This window comes from Athene noctua, chromosome 13, assembly GCF_965140245.1.
Source record: "Athene noctua chromosome 13, bAthNoc1.hap1.1, whole genome shotgun sequence".
In the NCBI taxonomy this organism is placed as follows: domain Eukaryota; kingdom Metazoa; phylum Chordata; class Aves; order Strigiformes; family Strigidae; genus Athene; species Athene noctua.
The window spans coordinates 17,295,251-17,315,815 of record NC_134049.1 but is presented as its reverse complement, the minus strand read 5'-3'; the positions used below and the strand labels follow the sequence as shown (position 1 = coordinate 17,315,815).

The following is a 20,565-nucleotide window of genomic DNA, read 5'->3' as shown; positions in this document are numbered from 1 at the left end:
GACACATTTTTATAGCAAAGGTATAATTTTAAAAAAAGCATCCATCTCTTCCAATCACTGGATTTTTAATTTACTTTCCCAGCAGCCAGTGAAAAGGAACACTGATTTAGCATGCTGGTGACGTTTCAAAACTACTACAATCCTTCTACAGCAATTGCATAGCTGTTGTACTTGTGACCATTATGTGGCTCAGTTAGTATTCTGAACAGTCAGTAGAAGTATTTGAGAAAAAGCATCACAGAGAACAGATGAAAAACAAATCCAAAATTGTTAATATATCATGAGTAAAAGCACCCACTGTGTAATGAACAATCTGCAGATTTAAGTTTAAAAGGGTATTTCCATCACTGCCAGTGCATAAAATAACTTCCATGCTATAAAACCAATGCAATGCCTGCTTGTTTTTTTCCAACAGTACCAAAAAAATGTTAGAAAGGTGCAGATTTACTCCTGCCCCTACCACTGTGTGCTCCTCAAGTGACCTTCATTTGAAGATGGAAATGCCAGCCATGGGAACCAGGCAGACATGAAATGGGCCAACAAGTTCTAGTCATTTCATCACTTACACTGAGCCAGATTTGTTCTTGCTGATTTGGTCTGTAGTTTTCTGTCTTCCTGGCCAGGCCCTCAGCCAGGGGAATAATGAATCAACAGCATCATGGAAAAGCCAATCTTTAACTCACATACAGAAGGTGATATAGAGTACTCATTCAAATACAAAGTCATATGGACCAACTTAGAGCATTCAAATGGAGGTAAACAGGAAAGTAAATCCCTACAGATGCAATTAGTTAACGGTGGCACAAAAAGAGATTGAGATCCTGCATGTTCTGCTTTCCATATTTAAACCTAGGTAAAGAACACTAAGGCAGAAACAAGATCTAGGGTAGAAATAGGGCTATTTCCTAGCAATAAGAAACTTTATTCATTGCTTACTACAGCCATTTAGAACCAAAAGATTTAGCTAATCTGAATGTATAACTTAATACCATTTATGCTAAATAATAAAATGTACATCAAAGTTGTAAACTGGGATCCAAAGTGTCTTTAAGACCCTCATATAACTTACATGTCTCATGATAGAATCAGCTGTGCCTCTATCACTCATAACAGATGTTTCTTTGATCTGTTCCTAAAGATTCCACAGCTTCATCCCACTATTCCAATGCTTATTTTTACTATCAGTGTCCTGTTTTTTACTATCAAACATCCATCCCACAGTTGAAAACCATTCCTCCTTTTCTTCCACATCATCTGAGAATGGGCTATTACAGAGCAGGCTTTTACACCTTTAAAGTCTATTATCATGCTTGAAGTCTCTTCCTCCTTTACTCCATGATGTATTAACCCCATTTCCCCCAAACCTTGACTGAGACCAATTTCCTAGGCCTCTCATAATTTTCATTCATTTCATTTGGATCACCACGAGTTGGTCCACATTCTTCCTCAAATGAAGAATCCTACACTGGGCACAACCAAGGCCTTGCAAATGCTGACTACAGGGTAAGGATTATTTCTTGTGCTTTACAAGCTATACTCATCCTTACACATCCTGCAGTGATGACAGAGATTTTTTGCAACAGTGCATCATTGATTTTATCCAACATAACCCCAGATTCTGCAGAACTACTACCCTTTTCATCCTGCTACTAAGTAAGGATAGAAGCAACACTACCTTATTCTCAATTACACCTATCTCACATTTATAAGAAACAAGGAATAAGCCAAACCCATTTCGTAATACATGAACAGAGAGAGAAAGGATTTTTTTTCTCCCAATTCCTTCCTTTCATACTTCAGAGCACAGAGTAAAATCTTTTAATGCTTTTCATGTTTAGTCATTTTTTCCTTCTCTACCAGTATTTCTAAAAAGCCTCACCAAACAGTGTCAAACCAATTGCTTTCATTTTTATTCATTGCTAGCTATTGTGAAACAACAGACAAAGTAAGTTGACTCTGCAAGTACCCTGAGCTGCAGTAGTGTCCCAGACTGAACACACACAATGATCACGACTTCTTTGCGTGGTTTGAGATTTTTGCTATGCATGGGTAGCTGAACTCAGTTTGCTATTCAGCACTACATGTTATGTAGAGCAGGGATTACTGTCCACAGTAACAACTGACCTCTTTCAACAGACTTCCTTCCCAGGCTAAACACACAACAGTTAGAGTATTCTTCCTACTGCTATCTTTTTGCAGGAGAAAATACAACTAGAATGTTTCAAATGCAGTGATGCAGAATTTTATGTATTTCATAAAGAACAAGAGCAGACATCTATCAGCCAAAACCAGAAGACAGCAAAGCTAAACACATTTGGAAAAGATGTTAGGTTTAAATTTTTCACAGTGAAGGTAACAGCCGAGCAATGATTGTGATATCCTCACCATCACTAAGTATTTTTGAAAGCAAGGCTACTTCTTTCTTTGTTTTCATTGGGTTTTTTTGTCCTAAAGTCTGTTTTAACTCGAACAGGAATCAGCCCACAAACCAAGAACTAAACCTTTCCCTCTGCTCCACACCCCACACCCCCCCTCCCCAACATTAATCAGCCTTAGGCAATTTACCATTTTCAGGGAATTTCCTCCCTGTGCCCCGCAGAACAAGTAATTAGGTAATTCACAGGACACTAATTTATTCAACTATAGATAGCAAGTGAGCAGGAACAGGCTTTCAAGACCTAAAACCCTCCACAGCCAAACATGCTACCAGAAAGACAGTGTAGGTGCTTATGCAGATTCCAGCTGGAACACGCCGACAATTAAGATGTCCTTTAGGAAATGTCTGTGAAAAAGCTGTAACCACAACAGGGATAATCTTAACTCTCCACAGCACTTCACCACAGACAGCTACATTTATAGGGGTCTAAAGGAGCAGGAAATCTATATTAAATACAAAAGCAAGGAGCTTTAGTGACAGGTTTTTCGTTGATACCTGCAAGAGCTACACTAATCAGAAAACACAACACATGAATCTGTAATGGTGTGAAATATGTTTCACTGCTGTTCACAAACGGCTGAAACAGTTTTCTTTTACTTGGTATTTTTCTGGGTATTTTCATCTTTTTAAGACAAAAATCGAATTCTTCAGCATGTTTCTACAATAATTAATGCTCTGATAGGTATAATGTACTATGTAGAATTATTCTTCTGCAGGTTACGTACTCAATTTTCTTGCTACACCTTAACTCACTAATCGCAGAGGACACAGATCCCTTTAAGAGTGGAAGCTGCGTCAGAGTTGCCTGGAAGCAAGCCTAGATGAATTGAGATATATACCCATAGGAGTTATACAGTATTGTGAGCTATTTCTCTGTGGCCAGTTATTTTCCCAAGTAGGTCCCTCAGTAGATCTCAAAAGCTGAATTTGAACTTAATACTGATTTAAAAGGCAAGATTTCATGGTTGTAGTATTTCATTAAAACTTAATAATTACCAAATTAATTGTCTCATTACCTACCTGTGATGTTTATCACATCTTCCCTCTCTAATAGCAGATACCTTTGACTTACACTGTGGTCCCACAAAGGATACTTATGCATTCTCCAATCTTATTCACACTACCATCCATATGTCTTACTTAAGGAAAGAATATCTATTTTTTCTTCTTTTGCTGAGTTAAGGTGGTTTCAGTATTACTATTTTAGTATTGTTTCTGTGCTACTGCACCTCAAAGTTCTGCCTTTATTAGCACAATTAAAATAATACTTTGCAACAGAAGTTCAAAACCACACATTTTCCAAAAGAAACAATCATACAGCAAAAAGTATACTAAAATTAAACCTTTCCTTTATATCTATGGGGAGTTTACGCCATCTTCAGCTGGGGTTGCCGTCTCATAGAAACCCTCCCATACTTCATATGCTTTCTCCTCCATAAAAGTCACAGCCACCTTTATGATCCTGTAAATTTTTGAAATAAGCAGACTCACACATCCCCGAGAGTTCAAAACTGACTCAGAAGGAAACTGCTTATCACACAAAATGTGTGGTCTTGTAAAATCTCTCAGCTGGAGATCTTCAGAATGGAAACGGAGTATAAGACCAAACTGAATGTAATTCTTCAGCCATACAAAGACTCTGGAACATCAACCTCTTAACCCACTAAAATGGTGAAAGTTATGTTAGATGAATTGCACAAAAATGTGGCTGTGTGTGGAACAGAAGATGCGAACATTGGGGTTTAGCCCTTTGTGAAACAGTCATCCTCTGTCAACATTTCTCAGAGAGACAGTATTATAAACAACATTGTTTTCAGTTATATTGAGCCCTAAGAATGCACACTAGCACCACACTCAAGTAGCTGCTACATTCAAGAAACCAACGTTCATGAAACTGATTCTGCTAAGCCAAAATTACAAGTGGTGTCAAGTATAGCCCTTTTCGCTGACAAATCGACAAACTGAGAAGTGGAGACTCCCAAGAAATGAAGGTGTGTTGTCCAGGTTAAATGGCACATGTGTTGACTGGCTTTTTCATTTTCTACTAGTAGGATCCTTACAAACACAATGCAAACAAAGATAATAGGCTGATCCTTTAACTGTGGAGGACTCACTGAGGTGTTTGGAGGAATGAAGGTTACAAATGAAAGAAGAAATATAACAACAAATAATCTGGACAAAACAGCTATCTCAATCAGGAGGCAGAAATTGTTTGTACTATTTGTGAGATTAAACATGATTTAACTACAGAATTCCATTAAATGTTAGTGATAGACATCACTAGACATAGACATCCAGATAGACATTTGGACATCAACAGAGGCAAAAATCACTGTATGAGCTTTATAACCTTAAAAGGGGGGTTAAGTGAACCTAATTATGTCCTATTGAGGGGTTGCACCCTACTCTGGTAGATGTTCAACTGGATTTCAAAATTGTGTGCATTCTCTGCTGTGCTTTCTTCAGCATAACAATTGAAAACTGTCCGGTGAAAAACAAATATTAACTAATAGTACCATAATGTGAGTATAGGATAAACCATTTTAGTTTCATCTTGCATATCAAAAAGAAGCAAATCTTTCAAACCTTAGCTCAAAATGAAATTGAACATTTCCCAGTATGAAAGCAGTAAGTTCTATTATAGAGGTAGTAGAAATGTTTCAGAAAAAAATGCCATTTTTACACTACACACACATTTAATTTCATTTTGAATTTTGCCAAAAAATGACTTTGTGCTTTCAGATCTAAAACAGCAATACATCACAGAACTATTTATGTTAGGGGTGGCTGAACAGAAACAGAAGAGATATTCCTTGTCTCCTCCCCCTTGCTTACCTGCATTAAGTCTAATTAAGCCGAAATACCTCCCCTTTGGGTTTATGTCTACTTGTTAGACTGGAAGACACCCGTATGGGATGTGTTCTTAGCAGTTCATAGAAAACATGAATTTTCTGAGCTGGTTGCACAAAAGGATTCAACATGTTCCAGGTTTAACCAACATTGGCATTGTTTTCCTGATGCCATAACTACATAAACTCCACACCTCCCTAAGCAGTGCAGCTACAGGAAAGATGTTGCTACCCACAAATATCAAACTAATTCAGAAGTTAGGTTTCCTGGTGCTTTCAAGTATACAAGCAAGCACTGCTGGCTTTACAAACAGAATATGTATACCTACAGGTATGTAACTTTTTTTTCTTTTTTTTCTTTTTTGCATGTTTCCAGAATAATGGAAACATGACCTGGCAGAGGTCCCACTACTGAGTAGTCAGCCTCAGGGGCAGTTTCTGCATACTGTTTTTTGTGGATGGCGCACAGGTGAGATACCTGTAACCGCCGCTAAAATCAGGCTACTGTCTAGACAGGTAAAAAGACTCTGAGAACAGGTTGTGTAAAGGGCCATTTAAATATCCTGAAGTGCTGTCTGGAAGCCCTGAACTTCTAAGAGGACAGAAGTCACGATTTGGATTGCTGTGTTCTATCAAGCACTGATAACACAAGTTAGCCAAATCCAATCACACAGTAACAGCCTCTCTCCAGCAAAATGACAGCTTAATAATTTGCAGTGCCATTCTTTTAGAATCCTTAACCATGGCTCTCTAAAGGGATCTCAAATACCTTTTTTTGGACATCCTACACGCCATTTGATCTTTCAAAACATCTTTATTTCTCTAATGGAATTGTTTTTAGACTTTAGCTGATGAAGGTAAGCTCCCCAAACTGTAATTTTTGCAAGTAAGTGTAATTTTCAGACTACTTTGCTGACTACATGATTGTGAAACTTATTAATAATATTATCTGAATGTTGTATTTCAGTATTTCCATTCTACACTTTAGTTTCTACCAACTGTAGTGATAGCAGCTCCTGGCTGTGCTAGGGAAGGAGCAGAAAGGATCAGCCTTCCTCCAGAAAGGAGATGAAGTTTGACACAGCATAGGAAGATTGTCTAAATAAAGCTCCTTTCCCAGAAAGGGAAAACATAGATATCTTGCTTATTTCATAGGTTTCTACATATAAAATTCATTACGAAAAGAGGGTACTTGCCATCCTCCTCAAAACCTCATTGTATTCCCAAATATCCACTTACATGCCCATGAGCTCAGACAACATGAAAACCGTTACGAAACCTGAGTGCCTCTCCTTAACCACCTTTGGGCATACTCAACCCTTGAAACTCTCTTCTCACATCTTTACCTCTTTCCTATATCTCTCTCCATCACCAGTTTGCAACTGCCTGCTGAGATATGTAAATGGCAGGGGGGGTTTGATTGATGAGTGACTGAAGGCAAGGGAAGATACACTGGTAAAAGTGACTGTCTCTCAAATGTTATCAATATGAATATTACCAGCAGGTAATATGTAACATTAATTACAAAAAATGAAATAAAAGCAAATCACATTCAGCACTGCTACACATTATCCCTTTCTTTTTTTGTTGAAGAGTCTTAGGAGGACACGACCAACATTTTTAAGTGCACCACTTTTCTGAAAAGTGACTACATAAAAATGCATGCTCTCTAAATCTGGGACTATGTCCAAAAACCTACAGAACACATTAAAATAAGAGCTGTATTACAAAATCTGAGGGTTTTTTTAAAATCTGAATGTTTAATTGAATTTATTAATATATTTTTTATTCCAAAAATATAATTTTAGGATATAGCTCAGTGAGAACATCGTATGAAATAAACCATACGTTAATATACTGAAAAAGCAATTTGTCCTAAAAATTCATTTTCTTTGTTTTCTATCAAGCTGCTGAGTGATAAGGCAGTCAGATGGTATTACACTGGAATAAGGAAAAAAATTGGTGATTGATTCATCACTTTGATAACTCAACTGTAGAAACAATCATTTAACAAAGCAATTTAGAACATCTGTTAGTACATGCAATTAATTACCGCACAGAAGCAAAGAAAACCTCTGGAATGAGATAGAATCTAAACCAAAAAATGACAATGGCATGAGTCCTCTATTAGTGATGGGAGAGGGGGCAGAACTGGGTGCTTTATAACCAGAGAACACTCACTGCAAGTGTATTCACTCTTCTGAAAATTTGCCCTTCAAAACGCAATTTGTACCTCCTGTCACAGCAAATAAAAAGCAAAACTGGAATACTACTGATTTGCTCTAATGGTGAGCCATATCCATAGAGTTTCTTCATCTTTGAAAACACAGTTATAACTGAATTCCTCTCTACTATCAGTTGCCTTCCAGAACCAGCTGTAGAAAGGCCATAGAAAAGTCAATAACAGCCAGAATCCAGCTGTAATACATTTAATAATACCTGCATTAACAGCAAAAACTCAACGTAATCTTAGGTCTGGAAGGGAAGTACTACATGACTGACAGCAGCCTGCGTATGAAATCAGGCAATAAGGTGAATTCCTAAAGAACTTTGCTTTCACAGATACAATATCTCTAAACTCACAGTTATAAAAAAGCAGAAAGACATATTAACTTTGGAACGAGAGTGTTTCATCTTGTTCATACACACTTCATTCATCATTTTAATTACTGAGTTAAAAACCAGAAAATTGAAACTTCCTTTCAATACGTAACCACCTCCCACAAACTACTGCTTTGTAAGGGCTTGAAATGAAGTCACAGAAATTCACACCAAAGGACTTCAGCACAAGCACAATAAAATCACAGGCTTTAGGATTAATTGTTATTAGGGAGAAAACACCAACGGCCTTGCTTAATCTTTTAAAGGTAAATGTAACATATCAAGTAAGACAAAATAAAACAAGAATCTCTGGACATCTTCACAACTCAACTCAAATGCACACTTTTAAATTACATGCATGAACATCAAATCAGGGAATTTACCATTCAATACAGACACATACCACATAGATGAAGTATATTACCACAAAATATTAATTCTTTCTGTCAAATATATAGAAAATTACCCAGCTGTGCTGCTTACACAGAATTGAGAAACTGTATTTAAACCCTATTTTGCTCTAGAATCAAACAAAGTACAGATCAATGATTCTTGATCCTGCTTACTTTTCTGTCTCTACATTTATTTACAACATTTAATATACTTATTATTTTTTGTGAAATACGTTACTTATGTTCATATTTAAAAATAAATAAAGTTACATAGCTCAAACCTAGCACTTCTTAAAAGTTCTAACCTGTGCAACAATACTGAACTGGCAATTCTCTTTACAACACACATTTTGGTGGCTCAACAGATGGTTTCCCCACAGAAATAAAAGGTTCATAGTCTTTGAGGCTCTTAAGTTCTTTGCAGTTTTGAAAGCTCAGTCAATATACAATAAAAGGAGTAAACTAAACTTGCCGATGTGTAAAAAGGACACTCTGTAAGCAGTAGCCCTGAACACGTGAATCTAAACATCCATACTGATCAAGAGCTAAAACCAGCTTCACTTCTGCAATTCTGTGAAAATGGTTTCTTTTCTCCTTGATTGACTTCAATTACGTTGCTTCATTTCTTATACTACTGTAACCTGAAAAGAGATAATGACAGTAAAGCTTTTTCACCCATGAAATTAGTGTCTGTAACAATTTTATTTGTGAATTCAAGGACAATAATCCTTTTAACTCAAATTATAACTTCAGTTGTTCTAACTGGATGTGTCTGAAAAACACTAGAAAAAAATAGCTGCTCTAATACTAGGAAGACTGTCTTTGCTTACAAAGAATCAATTCTGAACCATACACATCTCAAATTCACATTGAACTGTAAATGGAAAAATGGCCAATGCTTCATAAAACAGATTTAAGGTATGAAAGTACAATACAGTACACTATTTTACATGGGTCTAAACTATTTACCGCATTTTTAAGGAAGCAGTGCACAGCTGCTTCTTAAGAAAAATAAACTCAAAAAAGGTCTTCTCTGCTTGGATGCGAGTTTGCATACTTCTCATCAACTCAGGTCTCTACATTAAATTTAGCACTGGAGATATGTTAGTTAGAGCTACTGAAAGAATAAGGATCCATAAAACAACTATACAAGTATGTAATAAACAGATTCCAGTCAGTCAAAGAGACAGCTTTTCAGCCACAGCAGAAGTTCACAATCATATTCACTCATTGCCTAAACTAGGAACAAAACATTCATGAAGAAGGAAAAGTATGAGCAGACTATGTCTGTTATACAAGTGTTAGAACTTCTGAATACACACTGAACTGCTCTATTGTTGATGGTATCTAGTATGGTAAATACACTCTGAGCATAGAGAATATTTTCAGTTACTTGTGTTATGATCATGAAACAACTGCAGAATTTAAAAATGTGATAGGAGATTACTTATTCTACACTGAGATTTATCCAATTTTAAGCAGATGATGAAGTCTTTAGGTAAATTGTTCAGCAAAATTAAATATTTTGAATTTGGTCATACAGCAAATCTGAGGAATGGCCATTCTCATGACTCTGAAGAACATGTCAGGAGTCATCCTCCTCTGTTTTGCAAGTGAAAGCATGTTCTTCTGACTGGAAAAAAAATTAAACACATAGGTAGGCTTGGTCAACAGGAAACTCAGTAACAAATTTGGATTCAGAGAGGAAAGGAAAGATTCACAAAGAAGACTGCAAGAACCCCAAATTACATAAATCTCTAATAATGATGCCTAGCTTACAAAATAATGAATGGAATCCGTAGCCTGAAAAGACATTTACTGTTTATGTTTTACTTTAATTTTAGCAGCTCCAAACCAAATATTTATGCTGAAAATAGAGGAGGGAAATCAGATTTTCCCCTAGCTTGTATAGTCACAAAACCATTCTACAGAAGCACTTTAAGTAAAGTAGGAAGCAATTATTGGAATAGCAAATTCATAAATTAGCATACATGACTGCAGGTATTCTGGGCTGTGTAAGCTGTTAAAGTAATTAAAAATACCCTACTGGATCATTACTAAACCAGACCAGCATAACATTCTCCTCTTACTTACAAATATCAGACAGTAATAATACATTACAAAATAATTTAGTCTTCTAAATACCTAACTTCATCCTCTCAAAACACAATCTCAAGAAGATAAGCTTTGTTGCATGTATGTTTTTAATAAATTCAGGATATTCTGAGTTTAGAAAGAAGGAATGATTTTCACAGATGAAAGCTCTCAGGAAAATTCAGTTCTCATACTTTCATGAACAATACAAGAAAAACTCAGTTCCTTAAAATTTCATCTACAAACTAACAAATTCATTGCAGACTACTCTGTCAGCATTTTATGCTCATTCAGAGGTAACACTGTTAAAGAAACGCATCTCATGGTCTCATCTGGGAAAAGACTTAGGGTGTTGCCTGAAGTAAAATCAGCAATGTAATTCAGAGATTGTATGATTTTACAACCACGTCTGTGTGTGTTTGTTTACATACGTATATGTGTGCATTTATGTATAAAAAAGATTCACCCTCCTGCATTTTTTCTGGATATTACATTTTTTCTGCATCTTACCTGAAAAAAAGCCAGCTTGCATATCAGTATCAGATGACTGAGAGACAGTCAAAGTTAATACACTACTGATAACACCTTGGCTAAGTTGACTGGTTTATATAATACACTGCTTTTAAATCTCTAAGAACTTTCCCAGTGGAGCTTCAGCTCTTTAGTTAATTCAAGACTACTCATAACAGGTTTGTGCTCCTGTCCTGTTTCACAGTTCCCTTCATAGTCTACAACCCCTGGTATCTTTGACCATAAACTTCTACTTTATGCATTAGAATCACTCCTCTCTTGTTTGGACAGAAGGTAAGAGCAAAATGAGCTCAACTCAAGTCTTTCTCAGAAAGTGAAAAAATATTCAATTGTTTGCAAGCACAAGATAAGATAATGTTATAAAGTGTTATTTACACAAAATCCATGGTTCTGGCCAACAAATTATCTCAAGTAATTGTTTTTCAGATATTTAAATAATGAGCCTTGTATGTTTTACCCAAGAAATTTCAGATGTTTGATCTTTTAAGATTTTAAAATAACAAGTTCTGTAAGATTCCATTAACTGTAAGGTAACAGTCTGGGTATCAATAAAATGTTTTGGCATAGTTTCATGCTTCAGTTCATATTTTCCTTTTAAACATTTTACTATAAGTAAAAAAGTTATCTTTTTACTGTAAAAAAACGTTATCTTTTCCTCTTCAATTAAGTTCATAAGACAAAAGCATGTCTGTATAAGATTTAAGTAGCAGAGGACAAATTATTTCTAATATTTCATCCCACAAAAATTAATTTTTCAAAAATCATTATATATTAAAAGGAATGTCCTGAGGCAAATTCCCTTGTATAACACTGTGGGGTTTTGGACCAGATCAGTTCATGGAACAGGTTTATTCTGTGACGACATGCCTGCTAAATCCAAACCAACAAACTCAGTTCAAAGCTCTGGTGGCACCTCTGTGGAAAAGCAGATTAACTTGATGCTAGGGAAACTGCATCCATCGCATCTATGGTCATCATCTCATTTCTGTACATCCGATTCTTAATAAACCTTTCTAAAACTTTTTACTGATTTTGTAAATAGGTAGGATTTGCTTTTAACTTCATTTGTCTTAAGTAACTTCCTAACATAGGGTAGAGTTAAAACCAAAATAGCAAGACACCAACATTCTTTAGCAGCACAGAATATTGACCCTGAGTATCCAGAGCAAAGCAAAGAAGCTTATTTTCAGGGGCAGTTTAGGAGCTATTAATGCAGGAAACCGTAGAAAATGCATCTTCTGGGGAAAAATAGTAACCAGAAAATCTCTCCATTGTAAAACATGGCAGATGGATCAGACTTGGGTGCCTGCAGATCTTAATGGTAGTTTGTCACATCATGCAACTGTGCTACTTTTACTGGAGATGTGCAGAGAAGTTCAAGTATCATATCTTATAAGTAAACTAACCCACCAATTCACTGTCCTTGAAATGGGTTGGATCCCCAACGCTTACAACAGTGAAATGGCGGAGTATTTTTGTCCATTTTACTGTAACATAATTTGTGCTGAAATGTCTCTATTCAAATAATCACAGGAATTAGCACTCATCTCACAGATCACATATTCCATCAGGTTTTGTAATCAATATTCGTATCTATATATGTACATATGTGTGATCATCGTTATTGCAGTGGTAATTCTTGGGTTGCCATTAAAATGTTTGGGTGGTTTGTTCATGGTTCACAAAGAAGAAACAGACACTGATTTACGAAAGAGCATAAAGAGATGATTCAGAACAGAGATGACAAAAACGAAAAAAATTTTTAGAAATTTTTCAAAGCTACTATTAAAAAAAGCGCTCAATATCGTGCAAGGCATGATCCTGGCACAATTTAGCATATGCCAGAGTGGTAGCCACTGTTATTTTTCCTTGTCCTGTTTGACCAACTGGGAACAAGACCAGATAGGCAACATGTGTGCAATTATTCTGTTCACAATGCAGCTCCCATAGCTGCTACCACCAAAAAAGCAGAGATGACAGTGGAAATAGGAAATTTTCACCCCATCCTCAATAAAGAGAAGGAGCATGAAGCCTACATAAAGGTGTATAATCTTAACTCTGGTATTTATGCTTTCTCTTCTTCTGGCTCCCCAAACAATGAGCGCAATTGAGCTTTTGAAACTAAACTATCTGTTCTCTTAAAATCACACTGTATAATTGCAGTTAAAGAAGGTGAGCCTTATCACTGTCTCTTTATCTAATTAGCTGTATCTTTTTCTTTTTAGGGGCTTATTAGGATGCTATTCTTATATTTACAGCCAAGAATACAGAGGTCTCAAAGGCAAGTAGAAAGCAACTGTAGATTTAAAACAAAAATAGTTAAGAAACTTTCTGAAAAAGTTATTTTCTTCATTATCTTCTCTTAAATGAAAAACTCTGAAGATACTTAATTAAAGCTGCACTCACACTATACTTATAAGAACTCCTGTATTTAAATCAGTCCTCTGCTAGTGCAAGCAGATAGGTCATCAATTCCTTTTATAAATGACTGAGATATATTTTACAATAAATTATATTTTGTGCTTCTAATCTGATTGCTGTATTGGTTGGAAATCTTACCCTGATTTCCAGCATATGTCACTTTTACTCACTTCATATGCTGACAACGTCCTCAAAGATAAACAGTTCTTTTCTCTCTCATTAAAGTTTACTCTACTGACATATTTACAGCAAGCAACCATATGCTCCCTCAGTCTTTATTTTTATAGGATCAGCAAGTCAGCTTTTTCTGTACGACAGGTTCATGTTTTTGCATCTGTCATACTTTGAAGAATCTCTTTCCGAGAAGTTATTTTGCTGCATTACCTTGTTGTAACATATTTCACTGAAAATAGACTGCTGAACATGGTCCTGAATTTAGCATTCCAAGTAGCAGTTAATTATTATTTTTTGACCAATGTAAAGTTATGTTTCTTTTCTACTTACTAAATTCTGGCTGCACAGTAGGTTTTTGCTCCCACAGTTGTCTTCATCATTCTCATTAACACCCGAGGCAGAGCACTTACTTAATTTTGGGGCCATATAAAATTGTGTTAATTTCTACCTGATCCTTATTACTTAGTAGTTGTTTTTCTTTTTTTCTTAACAAAGCTGAAGAACATTTAGATATTTATTATAAACCTTTTGCAGGATTTCTACCTGTTCTAAACTTTAAAATATAGCTTCAAATATCAATATAACTTAGCATTTTCAGGCCTCACACTATAGTCTAAATCCCTATGATCCTTATCACATTGAATTTCACCACTTTACTCCATTATATTCTATTAACTTTATTAAAATATATACTTTGAAATTGAAAGCCACAGATGCAGAGTTAGTTCTGTTGGTCATTAAATTAAACCTAAAATAAATCAGTACCTGTCTCTTGGGCTAGGGTTCTTTTCTCTGACCAGTTCCTTCATGGATTCCTTACTGTTTTCCACCCTAACATAACACCATGTCTTGCTAGTTTGGTGACAATGAAGTGAAGCAACAATGTGGGTGATTACACTGGGATATAACTCACTCATACAATATTCTTAATATTTGTTCTCAGTTTTTTTTGTGGGTAGTTGTAATGCTACAGGATTTAAACTTCTTACAATATTGCAGAGAAGTCTATAAGCATATTTCCAGCATTATCCAGAAAGAACACTTACTATTCTGTCCCAGAGTAACTTCCACCTGAAATACTGCTAGTACTCTGTGTTAGTAGTACCTCATGAAACACTTCATTGTTCTGCTAATACTTTGTGTTCTTTGCCATCTACTGTAAGATAACTAAACAATGCCAACCACCACCTTTTATTCAAGCTTTCTTGAACAGCAACATTACAGATATTTGTTCTTAAATCTTTCAGCACCAGTCATAACCAATTGTAACTTCTGTTTCTTAAATAACCTCTAACAAAATAGTTACCTATACAAATACAGATACTAGTAACATTAAATCGTTTTCACACATAGTAGCACTAAATTCTGTTGGATGAAAATCCAACAATCCAAGTATGAACACAGAGAACAACAGCTACTACTCCTTTCATCACACACTTGTGTCTTGCTAAATACTCACTACTTAAAACTGAAATCGTTAATTCTCTTAACACACCTTTAGGGTCAGCCTCACAACATTACACTCCTGCAGAGGATTCAGTTTCAGCGTTTCTCCCAAGTTACTGCAGCCTGATGTTTGATGCTGCATTTCACAGCAAACACAGACACCATCACTGTCGAATTTAATCTGTGAAGAAAGAAGAAAAAAAAAAAAAAAGTCAGACAGAAATACAGAAACACACTTCCCAAAAACTGTATTTACACTTACAGTGACAGTACTGACTACTAAATGCAAAATGAAAATCTCTATGCAGAATGCCCTGAAGCAGAATGTCTTCCATTGGCTGATATAACCTATGAAACCAGGTAAAATACAGAAAGAAGATACAATACCAAAGAAGAGTGATACCTTTTTGGCCTTTTTTTAAAAAAAGTTTGCTTTCCAGGGGCAGATGAAGCTAGAATAACTCAACTGAATAAACATCAAGTTTGCACAACTGTAGGTTATTTAAAGAGCTAACAATGGGATACTATACCTTACATCTCCAGGTCAATGGCTGCAGTTCAATTTGGGTTAGTATTGAGAAGAGTAATTACTATCACATAGGAATTCCTTGAACAATGAGTTTAAAATGATCAGATCCCAGGTTTCTATACTCCAGTATAGAAGATCAGTAAGAATGACACTCATGAGAAGCTTCCATGGCTTTCCATGTAAAGAATAAAAGATTCAGTGCACCGTTCAGGCATACTCAATCAGTCCTGTATTCCTCCAAGCAAAGATGGAAGCACAGTGGCTGAGTGGTGAGAGATCCAAATCACCATATTACTCTTTTACATTAAAAAGAATAAATTGAATTTTGCAGACACAAATAATTTCTTAATGCAAGGTTCAAATTCTCCCTAGGATGTTGCCAATTTCCCAAAGATAGACAGCAGAATTCCTTGTAGAACTATCTTGCACTGTCTTATACACAGAATCACTTCAACAGAATATTTTCTTACTGCTTAAGTCCTTGAAAAATGTTTAAATTGGTCATATAATCTTAATAGCTACATATTTAAATATACGTATCTTTTAGTGTCACCCCTATCAGGCTTATCTAGTACTTTCTGCATACATGCTGGTGACTAGAACAGCAGTTGGAAGAGCAGAGAAATGAGAATCCATTTAAAAACATAATAAACTTTACCAGATGAGATGCAGATGAATGAGTGCTTGCCATATGCAGTGATGAAGGCATGCTCATCAGAGGAGGATGCTCTCTCAGTGAGCTTCAATTCCTGAAACTCCAGATTGCCCTCTAGCCAGTATAATTTGTAAAAGGCTTTAAAAAAAATCTCGGCACCTAAATTACAGTATTTCCCACCACTGGAAATAACTCTCTATGGCAACTCACAGAGAATGGTCATACTCTAAGTCATAGACACTGTAAAAGAATTAAAGAACAAAAAATAGTTTGAGCACCTTTATAACAGTTGTATTGTTTATTTCTAATTAGTGCACAATTTATTTCACAAGGGTGCTTGAACAATTCCAGATTGTGGTGGGTTTTTTTCAATTCCTGTAATCTTTTAATACTCTTCTTTAAAAAGTGAAGGATCTGAGCAAAACCCAAGTACATGGTTTATGATCAGATAACCTCAGCTCGTCGAATCAATGGAAAATACAAAGTGCTAAATGCTACTGGGGAGGTCTTGCTCCTGAACCTCTCTGGAAATGGTATCAACTGTTAGACAAATGCTACAGAGGAATTTCAAAACTTGCACTTTGAATTTAGAGCTGTGTCAAATGCAGTGGCCAGCATGCTACAGCACACCTGCTATACTAGCACCAGGCATACAGCAAATCAATATAGTCTTCAGCTGCTAAGAAGTTTTTATAATGAGGAAAATGGACTTCAGACAAAGCTGTCTACTGCAAGATCATTTATTTTCTGATTCATGCTGCCACTGTTCAGTGAAAGATTTGACACTTCTAATATGAAATACAGATCCCAAGTCTACTTTTACCTCATGTAATGAACAGGTATCACAGAAATAAAAGAAAAACACTTTCTTGGTCAAGATTCCTCACCTATGAGAGATTCTCCATTTATTCTGAAAGATGTTCTGGAACTTTGTACTGCCCAGTAACTCTCTTCAATTCTTAAAAATAGTTAATTATTTACATGAAAGTTTCTGCAAAACATAGGGACATCTTAAAAATCACAGCATATTCAAAACCACCTAAGATTTGTAGCCAGACTGCAAAACAAAACTCTATTTTAATCTTAGGCATACATTTTTGGAGAGCTTTTAACAATTTGCCCTATTGTACACCTTTTCATTCAAATGCTTGTGAAGTGACATCTTTGCTAACTTGTATTTTTGTAATGGGGAGCAGTACAAAAGGCTGAGCACGTCATCACATTCGTGCTTTCAACAATACATCGGCTGAAAGCAGTTTTGAGCCCTCATGCTCCAGAATGCTCATGCCTGCCCTACTGCTGTCTCACACTTGTGCAGCCAGGATCAAGAATTCATACGGCCATCCTGTGACTTAAACAGTGCCAAAACTAACTTTTCTTTTTTGTATGGGAGTGGTTTCTTTTTAGTCCAGATCAAACCTCACTGTGTGCTTCATAAATAGAGACATTAGCACAAACAACAGAGCTTACACTGGTACAGAGAGAAGGAGTTGGGATTACTCCTTCCAGTTGCAGGGCTGGTGTGTGCCAGCCTCACACAATTACAGCAGCAGTGTCTCCCAAAACGTGTTCTTTCTCTGCTGTGTTTAAATCTCTTTTTGGTTAGTACAGATCAAGAATAAAGCATCATTCACTTTATCCCTTGCACATACTCCCCACCATCCTGTATATGTGTTCCAATTTCTGACTCTTACTCGTGCTAGTAAGCATAGTCAGTAATCACAGTATAGTTTGTGTACTTTCATTTTATGACAGTTACACCCTCATCCAAACCATAGTTAAGATTTCAAACATCAGCCTGAGCAGCTTATATGATAAATTGTCTTTTAAGTTTATTTCATCTTGCCAAAAAGCAGTACTGTTACTACAAAAGTGATAAAAATCATTAAAATCTGACTTTTATGTGGCAGAAGATCAAAAAAGTAAAGGATCCTCCAATAACAAAGAACAGAGAGAACTTCAGACTTATTAAAGTATACACATATATACACACACAAAGTAACAAAAATGTGCACAGACCAGACTTTTTTCATCTGTCATTCATCAAATTCTGTCTAGGTATTAAAGGCATCTTAACAAAGAAGAAATTACCACTGAGTGCAACACACATTCTCAGCAAAAAGGGTAAATTAAGGATGAAGTAACAGTGTTACTTTGCATTCTATTCTTTCCCGATCACAAATGTAAAACTTCTAGCAAAAGGAGTAATAGATTTTACTTTTTGTTCTAATCAACCTTCAGGTCAAGGTTCAGAACTTGAAAGCAAGGCAGTAAAGTGCAAGAAAGTCTTACTGGTATGTTTATGGAAAGGAACTTTACAGTAAATTATATAAATTAGCTTATTCAAAGAGAAAAAGTAGGAGGATCCAGTAAGGAATAAAGTTGCGTGGTATGGAAATACCAAGAGAAAACACTGACAGGTGAATAAGAACAAAAAATAGTACACATATTTTCCTGGAATTTTAAAAATTTTTTTTCAATATGCACAAAACTGAAAGGAGCTACCTCGGTTCTGGAACCGGGCTACGCCATTGATCTCTGTGTGAACCTGCACTTGCTTTGCTTTTCCTTGCTTTGCCTCTTCCAGCTCAAAATAATTCAGGGAAAATGGAGTCTTCCTTTATATGTTACTATAACCACAGGACAATTTCAGGTGTACAACTGAAAAATAAATTATAAGCAATTTTTCTATACAGAGATAGACTCCATCACTAATTTTCTGATTAATAAGCAGCTGTAAATTTGATTAAAACTAGATCATCTATTTTCAAATGAATAAGCAACTTACAATAAGACAAATAAAGACGAAGAAATAAATCACTAACAAAATTCTATCTTGTGCCATAATAGAATATAAATTAAAATATATAAATTGCTCTACCCACATATGTTAAGCACAATTTTTAGAGATTAATTTTTTGAGAAAGAAATTCTTAAGACAGAAAGGTTGTTTCTCATAGACATGTTAATGAACACCTTGAGTGTGTAACTGCTCTATACACATCCTACTCTCACTGACTTAAAGCAGTATCTGAGGTACTGGCTGCAGGATCTATAGCTAATCATGGTAAAAAAATTCCAACTAAATTTTCATAATAAGCCATTAATGCTACTGGTATTTTTTTGTTTCTCAGTGTTGCATGTTGCTAAGCTGCAGAATAAAGAGCACAAATACTAAATCCACAAATTACACATTCAAAATGTTAACATACGGCGAATATGTTTTTCACATTCACACGAACATATATATTACGGAATCTACAATAAATCCCCAGTGTTTAAAGCAAAATATGACCCTTGTCTCTCATTCTTTTTCTTCAAACAACTACACTGCATGTGAAACACTTCTGAATTTAAGCTCCACAATACAGTAAATACTATGATCACTTTTGAAGCTGTACATTCAGCATGAATGAGTTTGACAGAAATACTACAAGTAAAGCAAAATTTATTTTGAATCTGACTTTTGTATCGTGCTTGGAAATTTACTGGTATGTTTTTGTCTGGTACAGTTACATGGGATGTTAACTACATCTCAAACTGCATGTCTACAAAAGCTGGATTTTGACTCCTAGAGCTGCATCCACATAAAGTAAAGTTGTACCCTAGAAGGCAATCAAAGGATTAGAGCTCTCTGATAATGTACACCCAGTCACACAGTGTAGGGCTGCAGATCTACAACACTAAAGTTAGCCATCCAAGGAACGAACATGAAATACAAGCTTAGAACAAGCTGTTAAGAAACTGGTATCTTCCTTTTTGAGTGGAAAACGGTAATAAAATAATTAAGTATGTTCAACATAATACATCACCAAATTCTGAGTCAGATGCCATGTTTAATCATAAAGCAGTGTAGTGCATTACTCCCAGTGGGTGGTCTACAAGAACAGAACTCTAGAATTTCATACTCATGAGCACTTCAACGTGGTTAATATAATGTATTCATGTGCAAGTAAGGAAAATCTAAAAAAGAAAGGTCTGGACAGAAGAAACTATTTTTGTGACACAATTATGACATATAAACAGTCACGATTAAATTGCTCTCACCTAGTACAACACACTATGCCAAAGCTACTTAGTATTTTATCATGCTCTGAAAATTGAAACTAGCAGTTTGAACATTTGTTTTATCTTCTTTTGCCAGCTCAGCATTCCACTAGTCCAGAGGAAAATGGCACGTTCTATCTGCAACAGGAACGAAAAGCTCAGGGAAGTATGAATGAAACATAATTGTTGCCTTTTAATGCACTAGCCAAGCACACTGGCTTCGGAAAAAATGCAAAACACTGTTTGCAAGATTCTTGCTTAAGTGACAATCTTCCATTAACCTGAAGAAACAAGCAAAGGTTTCCTCTGAACTCTGCCACAAGAGAACAAATGGGGAAGGTACCTCCTCAGTAAATTCCCACATGCCCACCCACCAAAGCTTTTAATCC

General features: G+C 35.8%; 1 protein-coding gene across 2 annotated transcripts in view; it reads right to left on the bottom strand.

Moving 5' to 3' along the window:
• The window catches only part of ENTREP2 (endosomal transmembrane epsin interactor 2), a 144,563-nt gene that overhangs the window by 29,856 nt on the left and 94,142 nt on the right, over nt 1-20,565 (bottom strand). For both annotated transcript variants that reach the window (XM_074916888.1, XM_074916889.1), the window contains exon 4: nt 14,995-15,126. In XM_074916888.1, the coding sequence (XP_074772989.1) occupies nt 14,995-15,126 (132 nt within the window). The remainder of the gene's footprint in view (nt 1-14,994; nt 15,127-20,565) is intronic.